A 25711-nucleotide genomic window follows, 5' to 3' on the forward strand; every position below is an offset into this window, starting at 1 on the left:
ATATAATTAACAATAATATAATTCAAAGTAATTAACAGTATTTTTAATGAAAACAGTATGAACAGTATTATTAGAAATAATGTATTTATTAATTACAATATTTTTAATAATTACAGAATTTTAATAATTAACATTATTTTAATAAATACAGTATTTATTAAAAACAGTATTAAAAATAATTACAGTATTTTAAAATAATTAACAGTATTTAATGGTATTTTTAATTTACAGTATTTTATTAATTAACAGTATCTATTACAAAACCGTATTAGTAATTACAGTATTTTAATAATTACTGTATTTATTAATTAACAGTATTTTAATAATTAACAATATTTTATTAAATACGGCATTTATTAAATATAGTATTAATAATTACAGTATTTTAATAACATTATTAATTAACAGTATTTTCAATTACGGTATTTAGTAATTAATATTATTAATTAACCGTAATTTCAATACAGTATTATTAATTAACAGTAATTTCAATAAACATAGTATTTTAATTAACAGTATTTATTAAAAATAATGTTTTTATTAATTAACAGTATTTATTAAAAATAATATATTTATTAATTAGTAGTATTTTAATAATTAATGTATATCTATATTAATTAATTATTTATTTTAATTTATATTTTTAAAATAGTGACTACAATATTTTTTGTTGCAGGCTCAATAATAGTGATGACACGGTTAAAATGGTTCAACATTATTTTAATAAGTTAGAGCTTAATTGACTTTATCTTTTATGTGAACATTAATGAACACACTAACTTTCTCTTCCATGATTTAAATTGTTTATGATTATTTTCATAAATTATGCAATTAGCTTTGTTTTGAACATTCTTATTATAGTATTTTTGTCAAATTGAGGGGACCATTATTTTGATTTTTTTAATTTGTTTATAAGTCTTTATTTGTTTTAAAAATATAAAAAAGTAATCATTGCCTATTTTGATTAGATTAATAAGGGTACACACTATTAGAGAGTGAGAGAACTTTGGATTTTTCAATGCCTCTTATTTTAATGCACTTAGTGCCAATTTAGTACCCAAACTTTAAAATGCAACAATCTAACATAGGAGCTTTTGAAATGCGACAATTTAATACCCACCGTTAATAAACCATGAATTATGTATATCATGTGAATTCATGTGATATTTAAAATTTTTAAAAATGTCAAAATTATCCTTAAAATAAATCAGACTGCTCATTATCTTCGTTCTCCCTTTATTGACCCAGAAGTTGGCGTTTACCCAGAAACACACTCTTCATTATCTTCTCTATGTGCTCTCTAGGACTCACCTTCTTTGCACCACTCAGAAGCTCAGTCCCTACTTTATCCTCACAAACCTATATATGGGATAAGTCCTACATTTCTTAATCCTGTTTGGTATGGGGAAATCGCCATTGTCGAATCTCTCCCTGGCGTTGGCTACCTCCTCACCCAATCTCGCCTTCAATTCCTCTTGAAATACGGGTATCCGTTTAAATATTGAGTACCCGCTGTCAGTTTCCCCTTCCTCTTTTGGAGATTCCTGAAGCGACTTTTCCACCAGGACTTCTCGCAGTTGGAGGAGTAGAGAGTATGATGGGTTCGTCGGATCATCGAGGTAGGAGAACACAAGTTGGTGTTCAATAATCTTCAAGATTTCCTTCTTGCAGAAACGGGTTTCGAGCATCGACCCGTCTTCACCCGTGTACAGTGTCTTCCTTATTGCTTGGTTGACAAAGTGTTTCATCACTTCCTTCATGTTCTCCTCCAAATGCCGAAGATCAATCGCCTGGCAAAGTGCCACCATATACGTTGCTGACATGAGCTTTAAGATCTCTATGGCTTCTGCGCTCTTCCTTGCGGAGATCAAACCGAGGGAGTTGACGTCCTGGTTATGTTGTTCTGCGCTTTGGACATGCGTGGTGACTGGGTTGGCTAGGTATTGAAGCTCCGAGTAGTATGCTGCCATGGCGATCTCTGCACCTTTGAACCCGTAGTCCAGGCTCGGGTTGGGCCCACCGCTTAGATTGGAAGGCAATCCGTTGTTGTAGTAATCATAGACGAGCTCGGAGAATTGAGCAAACATGAGCTTCCCAATGGCTGCGATGGCGATCCCGAGGTTATCCATCGAGACCCTTTTTGGCGTTCCTTTGAAATTCCCTCCGTGCAGAGCCATGTCGCGAGCCACACCAATCAATGGGTTGTCATTAACAGAGTTGATTTCTCGCTCGAGACCATGCAAATCACTTCAATCTGTGGTCCAAGCCATTGAGGGGAGGTCCTGAGCGCGTAGCGATCCTGCTTGGGCTTTGCAAGTGGGTCCTCGTAACGGGCTTTGCCTCTTTCATGTAGTCGCTCTCGTCCAGAAGGAACTCCATGATGGCCGCCGATTCAATTTGGCCGGGATGGTGCTTCAGCTCATGGGTCAGCGGATTAGTGAACTCGGGCTTCCCGTGCATATCTTAGCAGAACAAGGCCGAGAGAACTTCAACAAGGAGAGCCAATATATTCACATCGAAACAAACTATGGCAGCAACAGCAGAACCGACTGCAGTCCCATTCACTAGAGCTAGACCTTCCTTAGCCTGCAGCTCAAACGGAGAAGGGATTCCAGCTCGCTTAAGTGCCTCCAAGACCGTGATTTCTTCGCCGTCCGGGGTGACTACTTTCGAGTTATGCCTGTCGGTTAGCAAGCCTGCAATGTAAGACAGTGGCACGAGATCACCGGAGGCGGTGATAGTCCCTCTCGAAGGCAACTTATGAATCAAGTTTTGGTTCATGAGTTTGGACATGGCTTCCAGTATCTCCCACCTTATCCCGAAGTAACCTTACATCAGCGTGTTTGTGCGAACGAGCATTCCCGCTTTGGCGTAACTGGAAGGAAGATTCTCCTTCCCGATGACACTGGCCGGCCAGCTCATCGCCCAAAGACATCCAAGCTGCCGCTGCCACATTTGGCGAGCAACCATTGAGAAGTAGTCATGAAGCCAACGCCGAAGGCGGGCCTAGCGAACAGGAACCGGAGTTTCTTCCAATCACTCACTCCCCATCTCTCACCACCACATTCGAAGACACCCAAGAATATGACAGGAAGATGTTCTAACCTTCCCAAGGTTAGTGTGAATATGATCTTCATAGGGTTGGTTTTGAATTTAGGAGATAGGTTGATAAAGAAAATTAGATGATACTTCAAGGGCATTTTTGTCTTTTCACATGCCATTTAACAACTGGCTAAGCACAAGATTATCGCGTTTCGAAAGTTCGGGTACTAGATTGTCGCGTTTTAAAGTTCAGGTACTAAATTGGCACTCGGCCTAAAGTACAGGGTACCGATCAGGAATTTTCCCTAATATAAATAGGTTGATGTTAAACTGTCAAACATAAAATAACAAAAATAAAAATATTATTTTAAAATTTATTAATTTAAAAATCCACTAAACTTCCACTTAAAACTAATAAATATTAACAAAACTTAGTAAAAATAAAAACACTAATAAAAATAAAACCTAATAATAAGAAATTTAAATAAAATTCCACTAATAAAATTAAAAACATTTCAATTCCACTTAATAAAAAAACTTAATGAACACTAATAAAAAAGAAATTTAAATACAAAAATATTAATCGATAGTTTTAATAATATTATGATTTAAATATGGGTTTGATATATTGCAAATAGAACCTGTGTTCTAATGTTGTATTTTGTTTTGTTTATTCTTTTTTATTTTATTAGATAACTCTGTATTAATATAATTTTAATTAACTAATTAATTAATTATATTGTTAAAATTAATAATTTTTATGAGTTGAGTTGAGACCTTTATTGTGCATAGTGTCCATACTAACTAAGAGACGTATATAAAATAGAAGACTCATTAAAATGATATATAATAATAATAATAATAATAATTTATATATAATTTGAAACCTAATAACTATAATTAATAAAAATTATTAAAGTTAATATAAATATTAAAATTTAGTAAGTTATTATCTAGCAACTATTAAAATTAGTATAATTAATATTAATAGGATAATTAAAATAATTAAAAAATATATAATAAAATTGGATGGTCCATGTCAGCAATCCTCTCCTTTCAGCATAGGTATTTATCGATTTTATCCTCTTTTGTATTTTTTTCTTCTTTTTTTTTTTGCTTTAAAAATATGAAAACATAATCATTGTTATGTCATCAATAAATCTGTCCACACTATTATCAAGATATTATATTATTAAAGAAAGAGAGATATTATTATATTATTAAATAGAGACAATTAAGAGAGAGAGAGAGAGTAAAAAAGAACTATTATATTACTAAAGAAAGGGAGAGAGATATATTATATTATTAAGGGTAAATTACAAAGACCCCTTGTACTATGACCGTGAGACCAAGACCCCCTTCCATTAGCCTTCTGTCCAAAAATGATGTTATAACATTTTTTAATCCCCATACTACCCTTACTAGACAAGAAAACACTGTTCATCTTCCCCGATACTACCCTTACATTCCTTCACATTTCTCTCTCTCCCTCTCTCTCCCCGGATCTCTCTTCTTGCCCTTCTCCTCAACAGCGTCAGGATTGAACCCATTTAATTTAATCCTGACCTCTCTTTCCATTACTGCTTTCTTCAGATCCCCATCTCTCTCTCTCTCTCTCTCTCTCTCTCTCCATTTGCAATGCGTATCTCACGGGAGGTCAAGGTTGTGAAGCTTAAGATAGAAGAAGTTGAGTACCTGCATAGAAGATTTATGGGCTCCATTGAGTTCTTTACTCATGACATAGACCGAATCCTGAGGAACAAGCTGAGCTTGGGTACGTGGGTCGCTTATCCACGAGGCAAGTCATGGGATGAGTTGAGATCAGCTGGGCTTCTCCCTTCTAGCTGGGCCATGGTCAGTGTATGGAACAGCGGAGGCATATTCTAGCTAAGGGTAGGCAAAGCACCTCTTTCTTGCCATATCTGTTCGAAGAGCTCGAGAATGATGGATCGAATCTTCCCCTGCTTGAGGATACTGGCCCTGCCAGATGTCTTCCACCCCCTTCGCTTCTATTTCATGTATGGCATGCGTGGAGAGGGTCGGAGGTCTGGCGAGTTGGTTCCTGCACTATGCCGGTTTGTACATAACATGGCTACTGAATGTAAGGATTGTAAAGTAATCGTAACGGAGGTAGGGGTTGCGGCGCAGTGAGACTTGAAGAAATCCCACATTGGAAATTATTATCCTGCCCTGAAGACTTGTGGTGCATAAAAGCATTGAGAAAGGAAGATCAACATACTGTAATGGGATGGACAAAAACCCCAATCACAACTACAAGAGGACTCTTCGTCAACCCTAGAGAAGTTTGATTTTTGATGATTATTGAATCCAAAGGGCAAAGCGGCCCTACAACTACTACAACCCAACCCCCACTCAGAGATGTAAAATCTGTGTGCTGCAGTCCATCTCCATCCCAAACCCTCCTTATGGGATGCCTTGCTCTTGTTCCTTTCAATTCCACGACATAGAATCTCAAGAGATCTCTCTCTCCATTACTGTGTACATGAAACGGGCTAGGCCAAAGTGTTATAGGTACACACAAAGATGGCTTGAGCATGCTGATAGGAAGGTAGCAGGAGACTATTCTGAGTTGTGTATCTGGGCCAAGGTAGAGGAGCTCGGCCTTGTTGCTGCTGGAGGAGAACCTCCTCAATAAGTGAAACCCATGGTGGTGGAATTGGAGAAATTAGTTTCAGCTAGGAGAGAGAAAGAATGAGAGAGGACGGTGAGGGAGGGGAAAAGAAGAGGAGAAAGGGAAAACAATAGGTTAAATAGGTTTTAAGAGAAAAAGGACAAAAAAAAAAGAAAATAGAAAAAGTTTAGTAGGGTATTTTGGTAATTTATTGCATTCTGTCATCTTACATAACGGTCAAGGGGGGTCTTTGTTTCATGGCCATAGTACAGGGGGGTCTTTGTCACAGACCCCATAATACGGGGGTCTTTGTAATTTACCCAATAGAGATAATAAGAGAGAGTAAGAGAGAACTATTATATTATTAAAGAAAGAGAGAGATGGACATTAGAGTTTTCCAAATCTTCTCATCTCAATGCATATTATAATACATTTAATAAAGATATTTAAGAGAGAGAGAGAATAATAATATAACATAATACAATAAAGGTCTATTTGGCTCCCATGTGTGGATGCCTAGAATCTGAATTAGAACTACCAATTATTTGTTTCACAAGAATGAGAGAATAGAATTCTGATTCCCATTCTTGGGGGAATGGAATTCCCATTCTAGAGTCTATTGTTAAGGAGTAAAGAACTCATGACAAAAAATCCCCCAAATCCCAATATTAATAAAATAATAAAATATTAATAAACTATTAACAAGATATTAGTATAACAGTAATAAAATAATAGTACTATAAAATAATAAATTATTAATAAAATATACAAAATTGATTTTTTTAGTTTACTCCGATTCTAACTCCAAATGAACCAAACAATAGCAATCGGAATCCGATTTCAATTCTCAACTAAACCAAATAGGCATTAGGAAGAGGTGATTTTGATTTTCCATGAACCAAAAGGACCCTAAAATTAGTTTATGTTTTATTAATTTGGAACTTAATAAATAAAATTAATAAAAATTTACTAAAGTTAATAAAAAAGATTAAAATTTAGAAAGTTTTTATCTAGCAACTATTAACAATTAAGAAATTAATAAAAATTAATATTAATAGATAACCTAACCCAGCTAGACCTATAAATTTTTAGGCTCGAGCAAATATGGAATAATCATATTCGAAGTGTAATTGGGTATCGAACTTTTGAAGTCCAATGATGGTCCTAGTGGATAAGGCCCAAGCTAAGCAATCCCTAATAAGCTCAACTTGGAAGTAATATACATATATGGTAAATATTATTATATATAATATTTAAAATATTAAAAATTGAAACATTTAATTAGTAATAAAGTAAAATAAATAAAATAGAACACTAATAAATAATATAGAAAAAACAATTATTTTATTAAGTAATTAACAATAATTTATTATTTTTGTTAAAAATATTAATATAATTAATCTAAATTACTAAATTAGTAAAACATTTTTATAACAAATTATTAAAATAAAGATTAATTTATTTTAAACAACATTGCATTCTTTCCTTAATTATGAGTTTTAGTTATTTCACTTTCCTTGATAAATCCCATACGGGTCCCCACTAGTTGAAGTATAAAGTTTGCGTTGTTGATTGATATTTGTAAGATTCCTGCTACTTGAAATTACCTTACCTGTACGAAATAATTTGTAATACCGAATCACCGAACCTTACCTTTGAATGCAATTTTACAATGTTCAAAAACATGATCAATGATTTACAAACGGAATCCAGACAAATCAGGACCCTGGAGTCTGGAGCACCCATCTGTGGCAATGTGACACTAATCACTGCCGACCAATGTTGTCAGAATCAGATTGAACATGATAGTCAAATAGTTAACTCTCTAACTCCCAGTTTTTTACAGGCTTAACTACTGAGAAAAGTACTTGATTGACTAAGCATGTACTTGATTTGTCTAAAAAACCAAGAAAAGTATTTGATATGGATAACTAGGCATCAGCATAACAGTAAATAAACATTCAATCATTGGGAAAATCATTAAAATGACGATTGATGCATACATAAATCAGAACCTAGTTTTGTGAATATCAATGTGTATGAATGAATATGATGAAAAAAAAAATACCAATTTAGTGATGACATATGACAGCATTTGATAAACTCCCACAACACAAAACACACGCTAAGCTTTCTAATCTCATGTAAAATCCAGTTCCAACTGTTGGGAGAATTTCAATATTACAGAATATTGGAACAAGGTTCTGTAGTTGTATGGATGGAGAGAAGGTTGTCATAGGAATAATGTCAACCCTATGTTTGAAACTCTGAGCGGTATTCTTTTTGAAGTAAGTTCCAGCTTGACTTAGAAATCTTCTCTATACAAGGAAATTAATTCAGTATAATCTTCAAAAGAATATTGGTCATGTCCCTTTTCTATTATACATGGGATACTTAATATCCCCCCTCTTCTTATTTGGTACAACACAAGCAATGTAGAATAGCAAATCAGCAATTTCGCAAAAAAAAAAAGAAAAAAAAGAAAAAGAAAATCTCAGACATCCTTTCACGCACCAACACATTTTGCCCAATGGAAAAACCGAGCAACTTTTCTTGGTAATGAATAATCTGTAGCAAGGGATGGATCATTCACCATATCTTCAGCACTTGACCATATGTACACGCCCCGTTCTTGTCTGGTGCCAGGAACTGTATTGTCCAGAATAAATGCCACCAAAAACGCTACCACCATGTTTAGTGACAGAAGAGCATTTATTGCGAAATCAAGCTGAAACCCATTAGTGAAGCAAACATGGCAGAAAGTCAGCTCTTCTATAATGCAATAGGTAAAAAAGGAACACTAAATAGTAACAATAACAAAGACTTTGATTTTAACATCCTAGCAGCTGATACCATAAAATCAACCAAGTGCCTACATCCAGTCAATCCAATGGATAAACAGTTTCTGTTACCTCCTTTGGACAGTAGGAAGTAAATGCCTACAAACAAAGCAGATGTTCACAATAGTAGTTAGAAGCATCGAATTTGTTCTACAGGTGGCCCAGTGATTGGAGTACTGGATGGGCATGTGGAAGATTGCACAGTAAGGTGTCTAATATTAAAACCTCCTTGAGTATTTGCTCATGTATATATATAAATTCCGACATGTTCTAAGTATAAAATTTGTATTGTTCCAAGTATAAAATTTGTTCTACAGGTGGCCCAGTGATTGGAGAAGTACTGGATGGGCATGTGGAAGATTACACAGTAAGGTGTCTAATATTAAAACCTCCTTGAGTATTTGCTCATGTATATATATAAATCCCGACATATTCTAAGTATAAAATTTGTATTGTTACTAATGGATAACATACAAGATTGTCTTGGCTCAGTGGCCACAAGTGTTGTAGTGTCAGTCTGGGGCCACTATGACTTGGCGTGTGTTCTATATTCAGAGGATCAAGAGCCACTGTCAATTTAGGCAAAAATAAGAATGAATAGATGACTCTCGACCACCTAATTTAGGCATTATTTTGTGAACTCCTTGTGAGTTTTAACAGCCATTATCATGTTTCAAACTGATATTGAGCTCGATAAGTTTCAATGGCAGGATCGATAGAACAGCACAGTTCCAAATCTTCTGAATGTGAGACACATGGCTAGTCATGAACCCCAGACAGCTCTAAGGGTCATGTCAGATCCAAACTTCCACGTATATGCACATTTTTATGTGTGTGAGTGTCTGTGAATAGATGTAGAGAATCTTGTTCTTACATCTTTGCTGCCAGTGTGGACTGGTCCGTTTGATGCTGCTGCATAAGGAATAAAGTAACTTGGCAAGATGAAGCTGGAATCAGGCTGATACTGTTGAAAATATGCAGGTATCGACAAAGAGAAGAACAAGGAAACACCAACTATTGTTATATTTCTAAAACTTGCTGTTTGACCATACTGCAAAGTTGATAGACCAAGTGCTACAATCAGAGCCCAGATGAAACACAATACAGAAACGGCCAAGGCTTGGGGTATTGAAGCAAGAAGGGCGCCCACTTTTCCTACCAAATGAAATCAAGAAAATCAGTATGCAAAAGTATCCACTAGGGTAATAAATGTTGATGTGTCCGGAAAAACACAAATATACACACAAACTGCATGTGTATGAAAAGCAGCATATTGAATATTACCCATAAAGGAGAAAAGAATTAACATTACTGCTCCAAGTTCCACAGCCCTTCGGTTTGCTACTTTTGTTATGTCAATGGTATGTGCATTTTCAGTCAAGGTTGTTGACCCAGAACCTGTACCCCATAATCCAGCTAGTATACTACAGAAACCTTCCATTCCAATTCCTCTGCTAACAACTCCTGGTGTTGGGGGCCTTGAATTAACTAGCAAAGATGCAGAATGATATGTTCCAACCTGGGTGAGTTGCACAAAGTGCACAGTGGTTAGACTTAAGCAGCCAATATTTGGAATTCTTCTCCTGTTAATAAATAGCTATTACTTTATGCATTAAAACAAGGAACTATTTACCGAATCCACTGATGCAACCAATGACACAATGATCATAATAATGGAAGTCTTCAAGTGGAATGTAGGGATACCCCACTGGAAAGGGTAGGGTACTCTAACCCAATCAGCAGTTCTCCATGCATTGGAAGCATCTGTTCGACAATGCTTCATGGTAAATGCATGTTTTCTGCATGCATCAGATAGGATATTTGAACTGGGTATGTTAGGATTGCAGCCTCTGTAGTCATATGCTCCACCAGCTGTCAAAAAGAATGCATATGCCCATACGATTGTTACACTAAGGGGAACCTGCAATGGTTAATTGTGTCAATAAGATCATAAACTAGTGGTGCAAATACAGTGAGACTTAAAAGTATTGCGCATTTTACAATATCCTGATCAGACTTTAAGACATAATAAGCTCAAATAGATGAACAGAGTGATTCACGCAAAAGAGGCTTCCCTTCTTTTGGGTTTTGTTTCTTCTCTTTTTGGGACAGGGAAGGGGGTGATGCAATCTTCCAATATGTATATAACTAATATTTGAGGTTGTTGAATATTGTTATCAATATCAGAAGTCATTAAGAAAATGAGGAAATTTATATGTTCATCTAATCCCATATCTGATTGAATTGACAATTAGGATTTATTTTATCAGTAAAAAGAATAAGCTTTTATTGATTGAGAAAACAGAATTTACAGCAATGAGTAGCCTCGGCTTCCCAATCAACAGACAAAGAAGTAAACAGTAATAGCCCCAGGAATTTGATTATACATTTACAATTGAGCCCAGGAAAACATGTTCTCTTCTAACCCCTTATTTTGCTAGTTGATCTGCTAGACTGTTTGCCGACCTTGGAACCCATTGTGCTAAGATTTGCATATCTTTTGACAGTCTTCTGAATTTTTTAATCTCATTTCTGAACCACCAAGGACTCTTTTCCTCTTATCTCAACCAACTCAGAATCACTTTTGAGTTCCCTTCGATTATCAGTTTATGAATGCCTAACTCCACGGCTTTTTGTAAGCCATACAAAACTGCTTCCATCTCAGCTCTAGCGGAGTTCCCTTCCCCAATTGGCCCTGAGAACATCCCCAAAATTTCTTCCCTGATGTTTCTTATGGCTCCTATTCCAGAGGGGCCTGGATTACCAAAACTGCTACCATCAACATTCAACTTAAGGAAGTCAACTGATGGTGGCGTCCACTGTTGCATGATTTTTTTCTTGGAAGAAGAGGAACCTGCAATCACCTCCCAGTTTCTGAGTATATCATCAACAGTAAAATCAGAGAACATATGCACTGTTTTTATCCAATGCACTACTTTCACCAACATGCCTTCATACACAACTACAGATCTGCTCTTTTCTTTGAAAATTCGTAGTTTCTTTCTTCCCATATCGTCCATAATACTGCAGCTCTTGTACATCTCCAAAGCATCCTCCACCTAAATTGACAATTAGGATTTGCCTCATGATGTAATTAATAATTATAGTTTCTATCATCATGCATAACCATATACTTCTATGAGGGCTTAGAATTTAATCTCTAACATTTCCTCACCTATGGAGTTCCGTGAAATAGATAAGTTCCAATGGATTTGATGACCTACCAATATGGCTTAGCATTGCTCTTGTTTTCTTAGTGTTATGATTCGGCCTGCCTTGGAGTTCTGTTTGTCTAGGATCAGTCACGTAGAGAGAGGTAGAAAGGTGGAAGAAAGAGAGAGAGAGAAAAGAAGAAAATCTGGTTCGAACTGGAAGTCAAAGAACATAACTCCCATTCGGCCAGACATGTGCTTTTATTATTAAAATTAATGGAAAAAACATATGTGCCCTTATTTAAGTAAGGAGCATTGGTTCTAACAGAATATTACAGATCAGCAACCTTAATCTAAGTATAAAGACAGAAATACCCCTACGCTAACACTCCCTCTCAGACATGTCACATATATAGTCCACTCTTCCCCGACTCAAGCCTTTTGTAAATAAGTCTGCCCATTGGTTTCCTGTATTAACATATGCAGTGTCTAGCTCTCCATTCAGCACCTTCTCCCTCACAAAGTGACAGTCAACCTCAATGTGCTTGGTTCTTTCATGAAACACCGGATTAGAAGAAATATGAACTGCAGCCTGATTGTCACAATAGAGCTTCATTGGAGTATTGATGTTGTACCCTACTTCCTATAGAAGGTTCCTTAGCCACACTAATTCACAAGCAGTATGCGCCATAGCCCTATATTCTGCTCCTGCACTACTTGCCACGACTTTCTGCTTCTTACTTTTCCATGTCACCAGGTTACCTCCCAGGAAAGTGCAATAGCCTGTGGTAGACCGCCTATCAGACATAGAACCGGCCCAGTCAGCATCAGAATACCCTTCTATTTCAAGTTTTCCGCCACTTTTGTATATCAAACAGCGACCTGGAGCCCCTTTTAAATACCTCACAATTCTCAAAACTGCATTCCAATGAGGAATCAGGGGTTTCTGCATGAACTGACTCACCACACTAACCGCAAATGAGATGTCTGGCCTAGTAATGGTTAGGTAGTTCAGTTTACCTACAAGTCGTCGGTATCTGCCAGGGTCTTCAAACACTTCACCCATATCACTGCTTAGCCTAGTATTTGTGTCCATAGGTGTTTCAATTGGTTTAACACCCAACAAGCCTGTTTCTTCCAGCAAATCAAGCACATATTTCCTCTAGCATAGATTAATACCATACTTAGATCTTGCTACCTCTATCCCCAAGAAATATTTCAGTTTACCAAGATTCTTTGTCTGAAAATGATCCTATAGATAAGTCTTCAGCCTGTCAATACCCATGTTATCATTCCCGGTAATAACAATATCATCTACATACACCACCAACAGTATTTTTCCTCCCGGAGAGTCATGACTGAATACAGAATGATCAATTTGGCACTGTTTCATGCCAAACTTCTTTACTACCTCACTGAACCTACCAAACCATGCTCGAGGAGGCTGTTTAGGCCCATATATAGCCTTCCTTAGTCTGCACACCTTACCATCCTCCCCCGGAGCAACAAACCCTGGAGGTTGCTCCATGTAGATATCCTCGAGTAAGTCACCATGCAAAAAGGCATTCTTGATATCAAGCTGATATAGCGGCCAATCATACATAGCTGCAAGAGAGATCACAACACGAACTGACCCTATCTTAGCAACTGGTGAGAAGGTCTCTGTGTAGTCAACACCATAGGTTTGGGAGTACCCTTTTGCAACCAATCGCGCTTTCAGGCGTTCAACACTACCATCAGGCAGATACTTAACTGTATAAACCCATTTATAACCAACAGCTTGCTTCCCAGGAGGAAGAACGGTGAGGTCCCAAGTATGATTATGATGAAGGGCTGAAAGTTCTTCTTCCATCGCACGGTACCACCCTGGAGAGGCAAGGGCTTCCTGGACATCCTTAGGGACAACAACTGATGATAACAAGGTGACAAACTGGCGATGGGAGGCGGAAAGGTGAGTAAGTGAAACATAATTAGAAATAGGATGAAGGGTGCAAGTGCATTTACCTTTCCGCAAGGCAATGGGGAGATCAAGCTCAAATGTTGGGTTCGGGTCTGGAGCCGGATCTGTCGACGGAGATGTAGCTGGAGGAGTAGTAGCTGGTACGCGTGGGTGATGTGTATACACATGATGGATAAGTGGGCGTTCAACAGGTGGTGGCACCGGAGGCAAGGATTTGGTCACGACTGGAATAAGGGGAAGAGGAGGAGGTGATGAGGAGGAAGAAGCATCACCGGACCAAAAAAAAAACGGAGTAGACTCAAAGAAGGTGACATCAGCACACACAAAGGACCGTCAAGAACTAGGATGGTCCGAGAATAGCCAAGGAAGATGCACTTGAGAGAACGGGCATCGAACTTGTCATTCCCGGGACCTAGATTATGGACGAAGCAGACACACCCAAATACCCTAGGCATAAGAGGGAACAGAGACAAGGCGGGAAACTAGATCGTAAACGGAGAATGACCATCAAGGATGAACGTGGGCATCCGATTAATCAGAAAGCAAGAAGTAAGCACCGCATCACTCCAAAAGGGTTTGGGAACATTCATGTGATGCATGAGGGATCGTGTTGTTTCCAAGAGATGGTGATTCTTTCTCTCAGCCACCCCGTTTTGTTGTGGGGTGTAGGTATATGAGGTCTGATGTATAATGTCGTGTTGGTCCAGGTATTCTTGAAATGATGAGGATAAATATTCACGGCCTTTATCAGAACGGAAAACTTTAATGTGAATACCAAATTGATTACGAATCTCAGCATAAAATTTCTGAAAAATGATAAACAATTCACTTCTTTCTTTCATTAGATAGAGCCACGTCATCCTTGAAAAGTCATCTACAAAAATGACAAAATATCTATATCCATCATATAACATCACTTTATAAGGACCCCAAACATCGGAGTGAATCAAAGAAAAAGGACTCGACACACGGTTATCAATCCTAGAACTAAAGGGAACACGATGGTGTTTCCCAAACTGACACGATTCACAATCCAAAACAGAAAGTTGACTCAAAAACAGAACTAAAGACTTCAAGACTTTTAGCGACGGATGACCAAATCGGCAGTGCCACTGGAGAGGAGAAAGGGATGACTGGAGAGCTGTTGAAGTTCTTCCACCACTGTCAAGATAATACAGTCCACCAGCTTCATGCCCTCCACCAATCTTCATCCCCGTCTTGAGATCCTGAAAAACACACATAGAGGGATAAAAAGTAATGGAGCAGTTAAGTAATTTGGTCAGCTTACTAACAGACATAAGATTAAAAGGCAATTTAGGAACATACAAAACTGAGGAGAGAGATACAAGGTCTAGGTCAACATTACCAACACCACAAATTGAGGATGTGGAACCATTAGCAAGGGTGACAGATTGTGATGTTGAGCAATGAGATAAGGAAGAAAACACACCTGGAGTTCCAGTCATGTGATCGGAGGCTCCAGAGTCAATGATCCAGGGATTGGGTGTGGATGCCAAACAAGCCATACCTGAGTGAGCGAAAGTCGCTGTGTTCTGCTGTGATTGGATAAACCTCTCATATTCATCACGGGGAACACTCACCATTTCCTTCACGGGACCATCCGTGGATGTAGGAGTTATCTGATCAGATGAACGATTCTCCTGTCTAAAGCTGGAACTGGTGCCACTAGTCACGGCATGATTGGCCCAGGTTGAGGGTGGACCATGTAGATCATAACAATAGTTAATGGTATGTCCATCCATACCACAATGAGTGCACCTCCTCGGGCCTGAGCCACGTCCTCTACCACGGACTCCCCCTAAATCTCTGCCCCCAGTACGACCACCACCACGATTATAAGTAGGCCCACCATTGCCACTTCGGTCATACACCGGACCACTACTACCACCACGGCCAGACTTAGCTCCCCGAGCTCCACCTCTAGCACCACAGCCTCTTGACACAGCACAGGCAGATCTATCTGAGATATTAGAGTTCTCAGTAGATCCGATAGAAGTCCTCCGGAGTCGAGCAAATACCTCTTCTAAAGAGGGGAGAGCTGATCCTCCTAGTATCTGAGCCCGTACTGGTTCATATTCAGATTTCAGTCCCACCAAAAATCTAGTCACATCAAGTTGTTCTCTTTGTTGTTGCTGAATCTTGACATCAGAAGTGAGAGGATGATAGACATTCAACTCATTACATATGTTTCTCATACTGGCATAGTACTCCTCAAGACTCTGATTGCCCTGTTGCAGATTAAAGTACTCCTGATACAGCTGATACACTCTGGTTGTATTGTCCTGACCCGAATACAATTTCTTCGCATGGTCCCATACATCTTTGGCAGTGTCAAGAAACATGAAGTTTACACTAATCCTGGGTTCCATACTATTCCATAACCATGTGATGATCTGAGCATCCTCTTGCTCCCAGTCTTCATACTCGTGAGAGTCAGTGGAGGGTTTCTCCTCTCTTATATGTTTTACCTTCTTCTTTGCCTTCAGAAAGACTTCGACGGATTTAGCCCAAGGCACATAATTCTCTCCATTTAGTTTAATGGAGGTCATCTGAACATTCAGGTAGCCTGTAGGCACCATCACATTAGGTTTACAATCACTGTTATCTCCCATTTTGTTATCACCGATTTTGCACACTTGCTGAATTCTATTACCACTGAATTCTGCACACTGCACACGACTAGATCACACTCGTCACACTGATTTCAGCACTTGTTGTTGCTGAAAAGTGTACTCTTTACACCACAAACCCTACTCCTACGGCTACCTGAAATCTCACCACTATATGATCACAACTCTTCCTTTGAAACACACAAAAACAGCATAAACCCTAGCACATGATTTGAAACATACTTCCTATTTGATCCACAACAGAAATCATGCACAGAAATCTCTTACCTTATCACTGAAGGAACAACCACACGAGCAGAAAATCAGTCCACACACGACAGCCACTGCACCACACAGATCGGCCCTCTTCTCTTCATCGATTAGGGGAGGGCGATCTTAGAAACCACAGCAACCGACCACACAAGACACGACTGGAGGCATAGAAACCTCCAAGGGGAGAGGGCGATCACTCCTTTTCAGCCCTTTCCCTTATCTCCAGTTGAATGCAGGAAAATCAAGAGAAACCCTAGATAGGGTGCGCAGAGAATAGAAATCTAGGTAGACAGAAATCTAGGCAGATTCGAGTAGCTCTGATACCATGTTATGATTCGGCCTGCCTTGGAGTTTTGTTTGTCTGGGATCATTCACGTAGAGAGAGGTAGAAAGGTGGAAGAAAGAGAGAGAGAAAAGAAGAAAATCTGGTTCGAACTAGAAGTCAAAGAACATAACTCCCATTCGGCCAGACATGTGCTTTTATTATTAAAATTAATGGAAAAGACATATGTGCCCTTATTTAAGTAAGGAGCACTGGTTCTAACACAATATTACAGATCAGCAACCTTAATCTAAGTATAAAGACAGAAATACCCCTACGCTAACACTTAGGATCTTCTTTCCTGGTTTCTTAGTTCCTAATCTTTTGGAAGCAATTTATTAAGATATCAATTGTTTAAAGAGAAAAATTTTGGAGGATTTTAAAAATATTTCATGTAATCCCTGTAAATACCATTTTTATCAATTACTCTATAAATATCATTACAATTCTATTTTAAGCAATATTAATAATTCCCTTGCTCCTTGAGAAGGTGATGCATCATGGTCTGATTCCATACTTTCATAGTTATGCCACTGAAATTCTCTTTCCCAAGACCAGTGAGATTGAATCCTTTGTGTAATTTTTGAGGTTAGGGAGTGAGGCTTCTACAATTGTTATTTCCTCCCCCCCCCCCCCTCCAACTCTGTTTGTAAGAAGACAAGCTGCAAAACCCATCTTCTATCATAGCCTCGATTTGTACAGTTGGTGTTAAAGGTAAAACATCATGTTGTCTTAAAACAAATGCTTTTAACTTGAGATATTTTTGGCTGCAACACTTAAGTGGGAATCGAAAGTGATATAAAATATGGACCAGCTTCTGAAATCTATTGTTTGGTTCATCTGAAACAGACTTTTAGTATGTATGCCAAATGAGTTCCAAAAAATCAAGGTGTGAGTATAAAGAATGAAGGTTTGAAAGGTGAAAAAAAGACTACCGCATATACTCGGAATATCCGATGCCCAAATATGGAAACTCCTCGAAGGTACTGAAAGCAATAGAAATGGAATGAAGTGTGAGTGTTTGAAGCATATCATGAACAGATTTGCACCACTGTATGAGTTAAATGAAAAGAAAAAACAAACCATGAAAATTCAATAAGGTCAAAATAGAACAGAAACACCTGTGGTAGGAAAGTTGCAGATTATAAATACGAATTTAAAGATTATATGATTTTCATAATTCTGGTTGTGGATTGCTCACCAGGGTGAAAATTAGCAGTAACAGTATTTGAGGAATACTGATTTCCACACAACTACCAGCCTGAGGAAACCCATAGCTAAAAAATGCTAAACCTACTGCAGCAATGGTTGGTGCAACAACAATTGGGTTTATCAACCTGTAACAAAAACAATGTACAGGAAAATTTTTTAAGACAGGCTGATAAACGATTCCCCTAGAACTAAATTTTGCATAGAATTATAATAGATGGCTGATATGGTAAACCTGCTTAGCAGAAGTGGCATTCTCTGATGTTAAACCAACATATGTGTTTTTAGTAACCGGGATTCTTTGGGATTAGAGGCCTCTTTAGATAACATTGTGGTAAAGTTACCTTTATGTTTGGAAGACTAGTATGTCATGCAATACTAACAAGAGAAAGCACTAGACTTCTTCAAAGGAGGAGCTGGATTTTCTAAGTTGGCTGCAGAACGAGGCCCCAGCAATGACATGGAATGGGGGAAAGTAACAAATAGAGGAAGCTTGTCAACATATATAAGGAGATTGAAGTGTTGGAACTTTAGGTGAATATCTTATTCTTAAGAGTTGTGAGCTCAGTGACTGCATAGCCAGGTAATATTGCTTTATGTTAACACTTCTGCATCTTAATGTCTTTGATAAAAACTCATTCAGTTTCATACCTAACTTAAAAGGGATTTAGGATATGATAAATTAAGATATGAGCTAGGCTGTGGTTACGTGTTTGTGGGTCCTTAAGAGAGTACTTTCGCATAATTGAAGATATTGCAAGAACATGTTGCAAGGTTTGTTAAAAATAATAAAAAAAATAAAAAATAAAAAGATGTTGCAAGGCAGTTGTTCCTTAAAGTACCTCAGAAGAAGAGACATGAGACCGCTGTATCCCAGGATGCTCTGAAAAATTGCACCAACAATGATGGCCCCTTGCAGTTCTTTCATTATGTGTTTAAATTTCTGAAATTAATGAAATGTGCAAGAAATGTAACCCCATAAGTCGGGACTTGTTGGGTTGAAGAACTAGCATGAATCAGAAGGATAAGCAGATATAATGTTCATTCCTGTAAAAATTATTGACGGTTTTAATGCAGCTCTCTAGTTTTAAAGTGCTCTCTAATCTAGTTTCATCAGGAACTTTCCTATATCAAATCTTAAGTAAAAAACAAGGAAAACATTTATTAAAACAGAATGTAACTTGGGCACATGCCATCTTTGATAAAGGGGGTATACTCCTAACTATCAGCCAGTACATGTCTTAAAAAGAAAAAATTGGATGTTCACAAATCAGTCACCTCAAGATATGAACATAAATAATTCTTTAGCATACAACAATATGAAAGTCTCATGAAATCTAAATAAAAAATTATGAGATTATCTAAAGTACTGCAATTCTTTATCTTTTGTATTTTTTTTCTCTCTGTTTATAGGCAATGATTGGTTTTAATTGCCTTACAGAGGAGTGGTGCACCAACCAAGAGGTGGGTATATTGTGGAACTACTGGCTGAGCCAGTACCTCCCTTATGCTTAAACCTGAGATCCCCCACAAAGAGAGGTAGTTCCACAATGACCAGGAGCGTAGAGGAAGGTCATATCTTTTGAAAAATAATAAAACAGGTAATCTAAAGTATCTGTGACAAATCTACAATATTCATCTATTGCTAAAATTGATTGGTGAAAAAAATCAGTTAATAGAACTTACATTTTCAGTGAGGTTTCGGTACTCTCGAGAATTCATAATAACTAAAGCTGGAGCTAAGTATACAAATGAACTCCCTTGCACCAAAGGGAGTCTAGAACCAAAGTAGGAGTGCAGTATTGTTGTAATGCCAGACACCAACAGCATTGTGGAAATCACAGTGGCAGTATCCTTCTGTACTCATCATTCAAATAAAGTTAGATGATCATACTCTTTAAATACCACTTAAAATCAAACAAACCGCAAGACAAAATGCTTACATCAGTTCCACCCATGGATGGTACAATGACCAAGGGAACGAAAATAAGTGAACCAGCCAATGATAAATAATGCTGCAAGCCGTAATAAATAAGGGGCACTGCAATTGGAAATACAAAAAAAAGAAAAATAAAACAATATTCTTATAAATCAATCAAGCTGATATCCATTGGAAATTTCGAATCTATAAATCTTAAATAACCTTCTCCTGATCATAGGTTGAGAAGAATAACATCCTTAGTACCAAAACAAAAATGAAAAAGTTTTTTTTTTATATTTTTAGATAATCATTTCAATATAACATCTACATGTATAGCTCCTGTACTGTGGGTGACTATACAAGGAATCAACAAGTTTTACATCAATAAAATAACAGCTATTTCCCTCCCCCCCAAAAAATCAAGTAGGATATAAAAAATAACAGCATTTTTTATAACCTTATCCCAGTAGTTGCTTTTTCTCAAAGATCCTCAAATTTCTTCTAACCAGACAGACCAGATGACCATTAATGAAACCATGCTCCAAAGGATTTTCCCTCCTCTCTTGGTTAATCCTTTTAATCTCCAATGAAACTTAACAGATTGCATAAATATGTCAGGAGGCTTGTAGATAAATGGAAATGCACAAAAAATGTGATCAGCTGATTGCATAAAATGCATGCCATGAAAGGAATGCCCTACACAGCTAGCAGAGTCCTATCTTTCCAGATGTTGTGGACAGACGCTGATTTTCTAAAGAAGATCTACCTAGTCCACCACTTCCCAATCATTTTCATTGTTCACCTAAAAGATGGAGACAATACGATTGATCGACCTCTATTCAATCATGAAAATTGATGGGAATAATTCACTCAATGGCCTTTTGTCGCCGCTTAAGCAAAGGAAGGAAATTTTTTCTCAATTCCCTTCCAAAATTGGAAAAGAATTTTAGCAATTACTATTAAAAGTTTGATGAAAAGAGGCCCGATTTCCAATGACAAAAGCTAGGTAAATATACCTTAAATGTTTCACTTTGTGAAGGTAAATAGTCCAGATAATTTGATTCTAGGGTCTAGGCATTTTACCCATAAAATTAAATGTTATGAGAACCATATTTTGGAAAGGACCTTATCCATCCTATTTGGTGGTCAATGTTGCATTAACATATACTTAGAGTTGTTGGTATGAATTAATTATTGGTTGTCAATATGGTAGCTAGCCCATCTTTTGGACATAAAAGACGGTAATTATTAGCCACAAATGCTAGAAAATCACTAATATGCCTAACAATAGAAAGATAAAGATCTAGTTTTTTATGACTAACTGTAAAACCTTTAAGAGATGAGAAAGATCTTAGACTCTGTTCCAACTATTCAAACAGTAGGCAGATTTGTCAGTTATATCAAGAAAATTCCAACAAGAATGGCCAAATTGTTTCAGATATGTATGTTTTACGAGTTTCAAAATGATATTTGCATGGTAATTGACTCAATAGTTGCACCTGGAGGAACATGAGATTGTCTTCTGGGAGAAAAGCACTAGATCAGTGAAAGCAGAACAGCACAGAAATGAGATGTCTGGATTATTCAGCTTTTAAGTGTACAATCCACTAGACCAGATCTAGTAGGTACAATATAGTAAGCACGTTCAATGAGCACTTGATAAATATTCTGACAACTGGTCAACCACAGGGTGCATGGTTTCGTAGGATGCCTTGATCTATAACAGTCTAGAGGAGTGATTATTTAACGAGTCTAAACTGATTTAGTGAATTCTCTATACATCAGTCCTAATCCCATGAAAATGCAAAGATATGTCCATTCAAGCATAACCGTTGGCGAGCAGAGCTTGCTTACTTTAATCCAAAGGTCATTTACAAGGAGGATAAGAGGCCTCGATATTGACAAAAAGGACACTAGAGAGGCTCAGATGTATTGTGTGTTGAAACCTTGAAGGCCATGCAATAGCATATAGTATTTAAATATGCCAAATATGGTTCTACTAATTGTGGGCATTTACTATGGATTACGCAAATAGGGTATAACACAGACATTTATATCTGAGATAAATTGTAAAGGTTGTTTACAGTAAGAGGAAATCCATTTGATCCTACGGGTTATTGTATCCTTGAAGGATTTATTATACATGTCTACAGCTTAGGAGATATGTTGACATTGTTTTGGCTTGTTTTTCCAATATAAAGCATTTCTTGATACAAGTTATATTCAACAATCATTTTACTCATGTTTCCTCATTCTGTGCATTATTATGCTTTTGCAAAGATCCAACTTTCTTATTAAAATTCCAAATGCAATAAAAGAAAGATATGATTGATTTACATTAAGATTCCAAGCATCTGCAGTTATGAGTAAGTATACTAACCAAAACCAGGATTTTCTCTCAGACTGTACTTCATCCGAGAAGGTCCACGCCACCCTCGATGACTAGGTTCCTCAGTCTCCGGAAAAACATCGATTCCCACTTCATCTTCGACCTTGTTTTCTTTATTGGGTTCAGCAGTCGGAGGAACTGCCGAAGATTCATCACCGTTCACATGTGCATTCCCGTTTCCATTCAAACTAGCTTTTCTGTAATCATCCTTAGGCGCCAGAAGAGGGTCAACAATACTACTCTTCTTCTCAATTTCAGCTCCCCCTGGTCCATCCCTCAGACTCGAACCAGCATCACTGTCATTCTTTCGCAATACACTTCTAGGCGCAGAAACCGGCTCGATCTCAGCACCCCTGTTCTCCCTAGTACGACCCAAGATCGGATCGATCTCGATTTTTGGTGAAGACCCACCACCTCTCCAACTAAGACCCTTCTCCAAACCAAATCCAGCACTGTCGTTCTTCTCATTTGGGTCTTTCTCACTGACACTGGCGGTCGTTTCTCCCGAGATGTTGGGGTTGAAACCAGTTCTCTTGGCCCATGATTTCAGCTCCCTTGGGTTGTGATCAGTTCTCGGTACAAAGGGTTCGATCTTGGGCTTCGACGGACCCTTTGGAACGCCGTTCTTCTCCTGCTTCACTGAGCTCGACCCACCTTCCATTGAAGCTCGCTCCTCAATCGAGTCTGCAATTTCTAAGAAACAAAACAGAAAAAAGAAAATGGTGTTTCTTGTGTTTCACACACTTGAGATCAAGAAGAAGAAGAAGAAAAATCACTGAGTTATCAAAACACCAGCTAAAAGATGTGGGTGTGTGAGTGTGAAAAGAGAAAGAAAGAAGTTGAAGCAAAGAAAGAGTAAGATTAAACTGATAAGGTAGTGGGATTTAATTATCAGAGAGGATTGGAGAGGATAGCATCATTAAATTCGACTCTGAGTAAGATGATGAGAGTTAATCAGTTAGTGAGGTGAGAGAGTGAGAGGCATCCTTTCCATGCCTCTCTGCTGTCTGGTAATCGGTTTAAGGTTAAGCCTACCGCTCGCCAGTTGCTATCAGCAGCTGGAGCTTTCAGGTGCTGGAGTTACTTAAATGCCCCTGGATGCCCGTTGGAAAACAACATGAACCTGCTGCCGTCTCCCATCTTTTCTTACAGTTCAAGCTTCCGGTGACTCGTTAGTTGGACGGTTTTTGCAACTCATTATTGGTTTGACGTAGTAACTCGGACGAGTGGTAGTGGATCGACTCAGAATGACAAATCACAATGTATGTGTTTGAAATGGTGGACGTTTATTGATTAAAACGTTTGGTAATTGATTTATTTGAAAAATCAAAAAAAGTAATAATAAATTTATTTATTGACACTTAAGCATTTTAAACATTACTTTAACAAAATAGTGAATAAATGTCTATCCATTAAAAGTACATATTTACATAATGGGAGAAAATGTTAAAGTCTTATATGGCAAATTTTATTTAATAGATACCCACGGTTTCAAATACCTTCAAAATTTTGGAAAGGTTTATTTTGGATCCAAAAAAATTCATACTGAAAAATTAAAATATCTCTAACTCAAAAAGAAAATTTGACAAAACCCATAGAATAAAATTAAGGAATAACAAAAAAAAACGTCTTCATACCAATAATTCACCGGTAGGCAATTGATAGAAATAAGGCTGCAAAAGTCCAACCGATTTGACTTGGGAATCGACAGAATGAGGAATTTTTCTAACAAATGGATTGATTTTATGGGACCCTCAATTCAAAGGGGCTCTTGTCGTGTTGAATTCCTCACTTATTCTCATTTGGTTTATGATTCATGTGGCTATTTAGCTTGTTTATAATTGATGTGAAGTAAATATAAATACTGTGTTTGATTTTTTATTTAAAGGGGTGGTAAATGGATGGGTTAGGTGTGTGTTGAATATTGATGCTGCACAACCTGGGCATTCTTACCTAGCTGTGACATGTCTTTTGATTGGAACGAACGACACCTGAGAGGAAGGAGAAAGTGAAGGGTTCCCGGGGAGTTATCCCGGTGGGAACACTCCGATGGTTAAATTAGAACTGGAGAAAATCTCAAAGAGAGAGTCGAGAGTAAGAGTGCTCAAAGTTTTTAAGTTTCAATACCTTTACTTCGTGAGAGTTGGGGTTCTTTTATGTCGGAGTTCGGTCATACCTGGCATAACCGCCACTGCCCTAGCCGTTACTGCCAGGGCAGGTGTGGCAGGCGCAGGTTGCTGCTACAGAGTACTATCGCCAGGTACGGACTTAACTGACATGCCATGCTTTTCAGAGACAGCAAACAGAACGCCGCCTGGCAAGGGATCAGACCCCTGCCACCGGGTCCGGTAGGTACGGATGTCAGGCAGGCCTCCCCACAGCCTGTCGAGCTACTGTGCACCGGACTACCTGGGGCAGGTTTGTCTTGGCACTGAGGTGCCGAGGTGCCTACGTTGGGGGTGGTGCTGCCCCGAGGTGCTTCTCCCTCGGGATACTTAGCTGAAACCGGGGTGCTCCCTTCTTAGGGAGGGAGAGCTCAAAGCCCCTTAGGAAGAGCTCGGGCCTCGAGGGGAGCTCGAGCCCTGGGAGGAGCCCGGGACCTCCCACAATTGGTGAAAGTCAAGGTTAGTCGGGTGTTAGTCCTCGGCGAGTTGCTTAACCCGCCGAGTGGATAGCGTAGGACTCGGCGTGTCTCTTCCGCCGAGTCGCGGTTGTGCTGTTAGGCTGAGCTGTTCGTTGAGCCAAGTCACGCACACGTGTCCCCATGCTACGAGGTCGGGCCAAATCACCCTCCATCAATTGCCCCCCACTCCCCGTGCTGGGGGTGGTGACCCAGCGCTGGGAGTTCACGGTGCGCCGGGTGGATTTGGCTCGGTACCCATGCCACCCTATCGGGCAACTCGCTTGACTAGACTGGTCTGGTGCCCGGTTCGTTCAGAAGGAAAAACCTGGGTTACGTACAACATACGCGCAGACGTCACACGATCTGGACTTCGCGGATGCCAAAAAACACGCTAAACTAATTTCGCATCGAGAGTCTCGTAGCCGGTTTTCTTGAGGACCGTTAGATCGCTTCGATCATGGCCGTTGGTGCCCGGGCCCAACGACTATAAATAATGGGGGATCCTGGTCATTTTCTTTTGCCACTAAGTATCTTTCATCTGCCTTGAGCTCGCATTTGGAGTCTTCAACTCGGGTCTTCTAGTTCGGTTGCGTCTTTTTCCCGGTGAGTCCCCGAGCTTCCTTTTCTCCTTTTCTTCCAGTTCATTCCCTTCCATGTCTAGCGGGGACAGTCTTTTAGACGAACCCGAGGTGGGTACCTCGGGTCAGGGTGACCCTGC

The 25711-nt window shown here is 38.5% G+C and overlaps 1 protein-coding gene and 2 pseudogenes across 1 annotated transcript; 1 reads left to right on the plus strand and 2 right to left on the minus strand.

Annotated features, from left to right (window-relative positions):
• Positions 1-1236: 1236 nt before the first annotated feature.
• On the minus strand, positions 1237-3426 carry LOC148876589 (phenylalanine ammonia-lyase pseudogene; annotated as a pseudogene).
• Positions 3427-4652: 1226 nt separating this feature from the next.
• LOC148876590 (putative N-acetyltransferase HLS1-like pseudogene) lies at positions 4653-5351 on the plus strand (annotated as a pseudogene).
• Positions 5352-7954: 2603 nt separating this feature from the next.
• On the minus strand, positions 7955-23429 carry LOC148876591 (nucleobase-ascorbate transporter 11-like). The gene is made up of 10 exons (XM_088970008.1): positions 22362-23429; positions 20004-20101; positions 19747-19917; positions 18903-19003; positions 18053-18188; positions 17787-17837; positions 10148-10435; positions 9799-10033; positions 9389-9669; positions 7955-8402 (listed from the first exon to the last, which is right to left on the minus strand). The coding sequence occupies exons 1-10, from the start codon at positions 23029-23031 to the stop codon at positions 8181-8183; spliced, it is 2253 nt and encodes a 750-aa protein (XP_088826134.1). The 5' UTR covers positions 23032-23429; the 3' UTR covers positions 7955-8180.
• Between the last annotated feature and the right edge of the window lie 2282 nt (positions 23430-25711).

Source organism: Nelumbo lutea, chromosome 1 (assembly GCF_056320005.1).
Source record: "Nelumbo lutea isolate HS-2025 chromosome 1, American lotus-T2T, whole genome shotgun sequence".
Taxonomy (NCBI): domain Eukaryota; kingdom Viridiplantae; phylum Streptophyta; class Magnoliopsida; order Proteales; family Nelumbonaceae; genus Nelumbo; species Nelumbo lutea.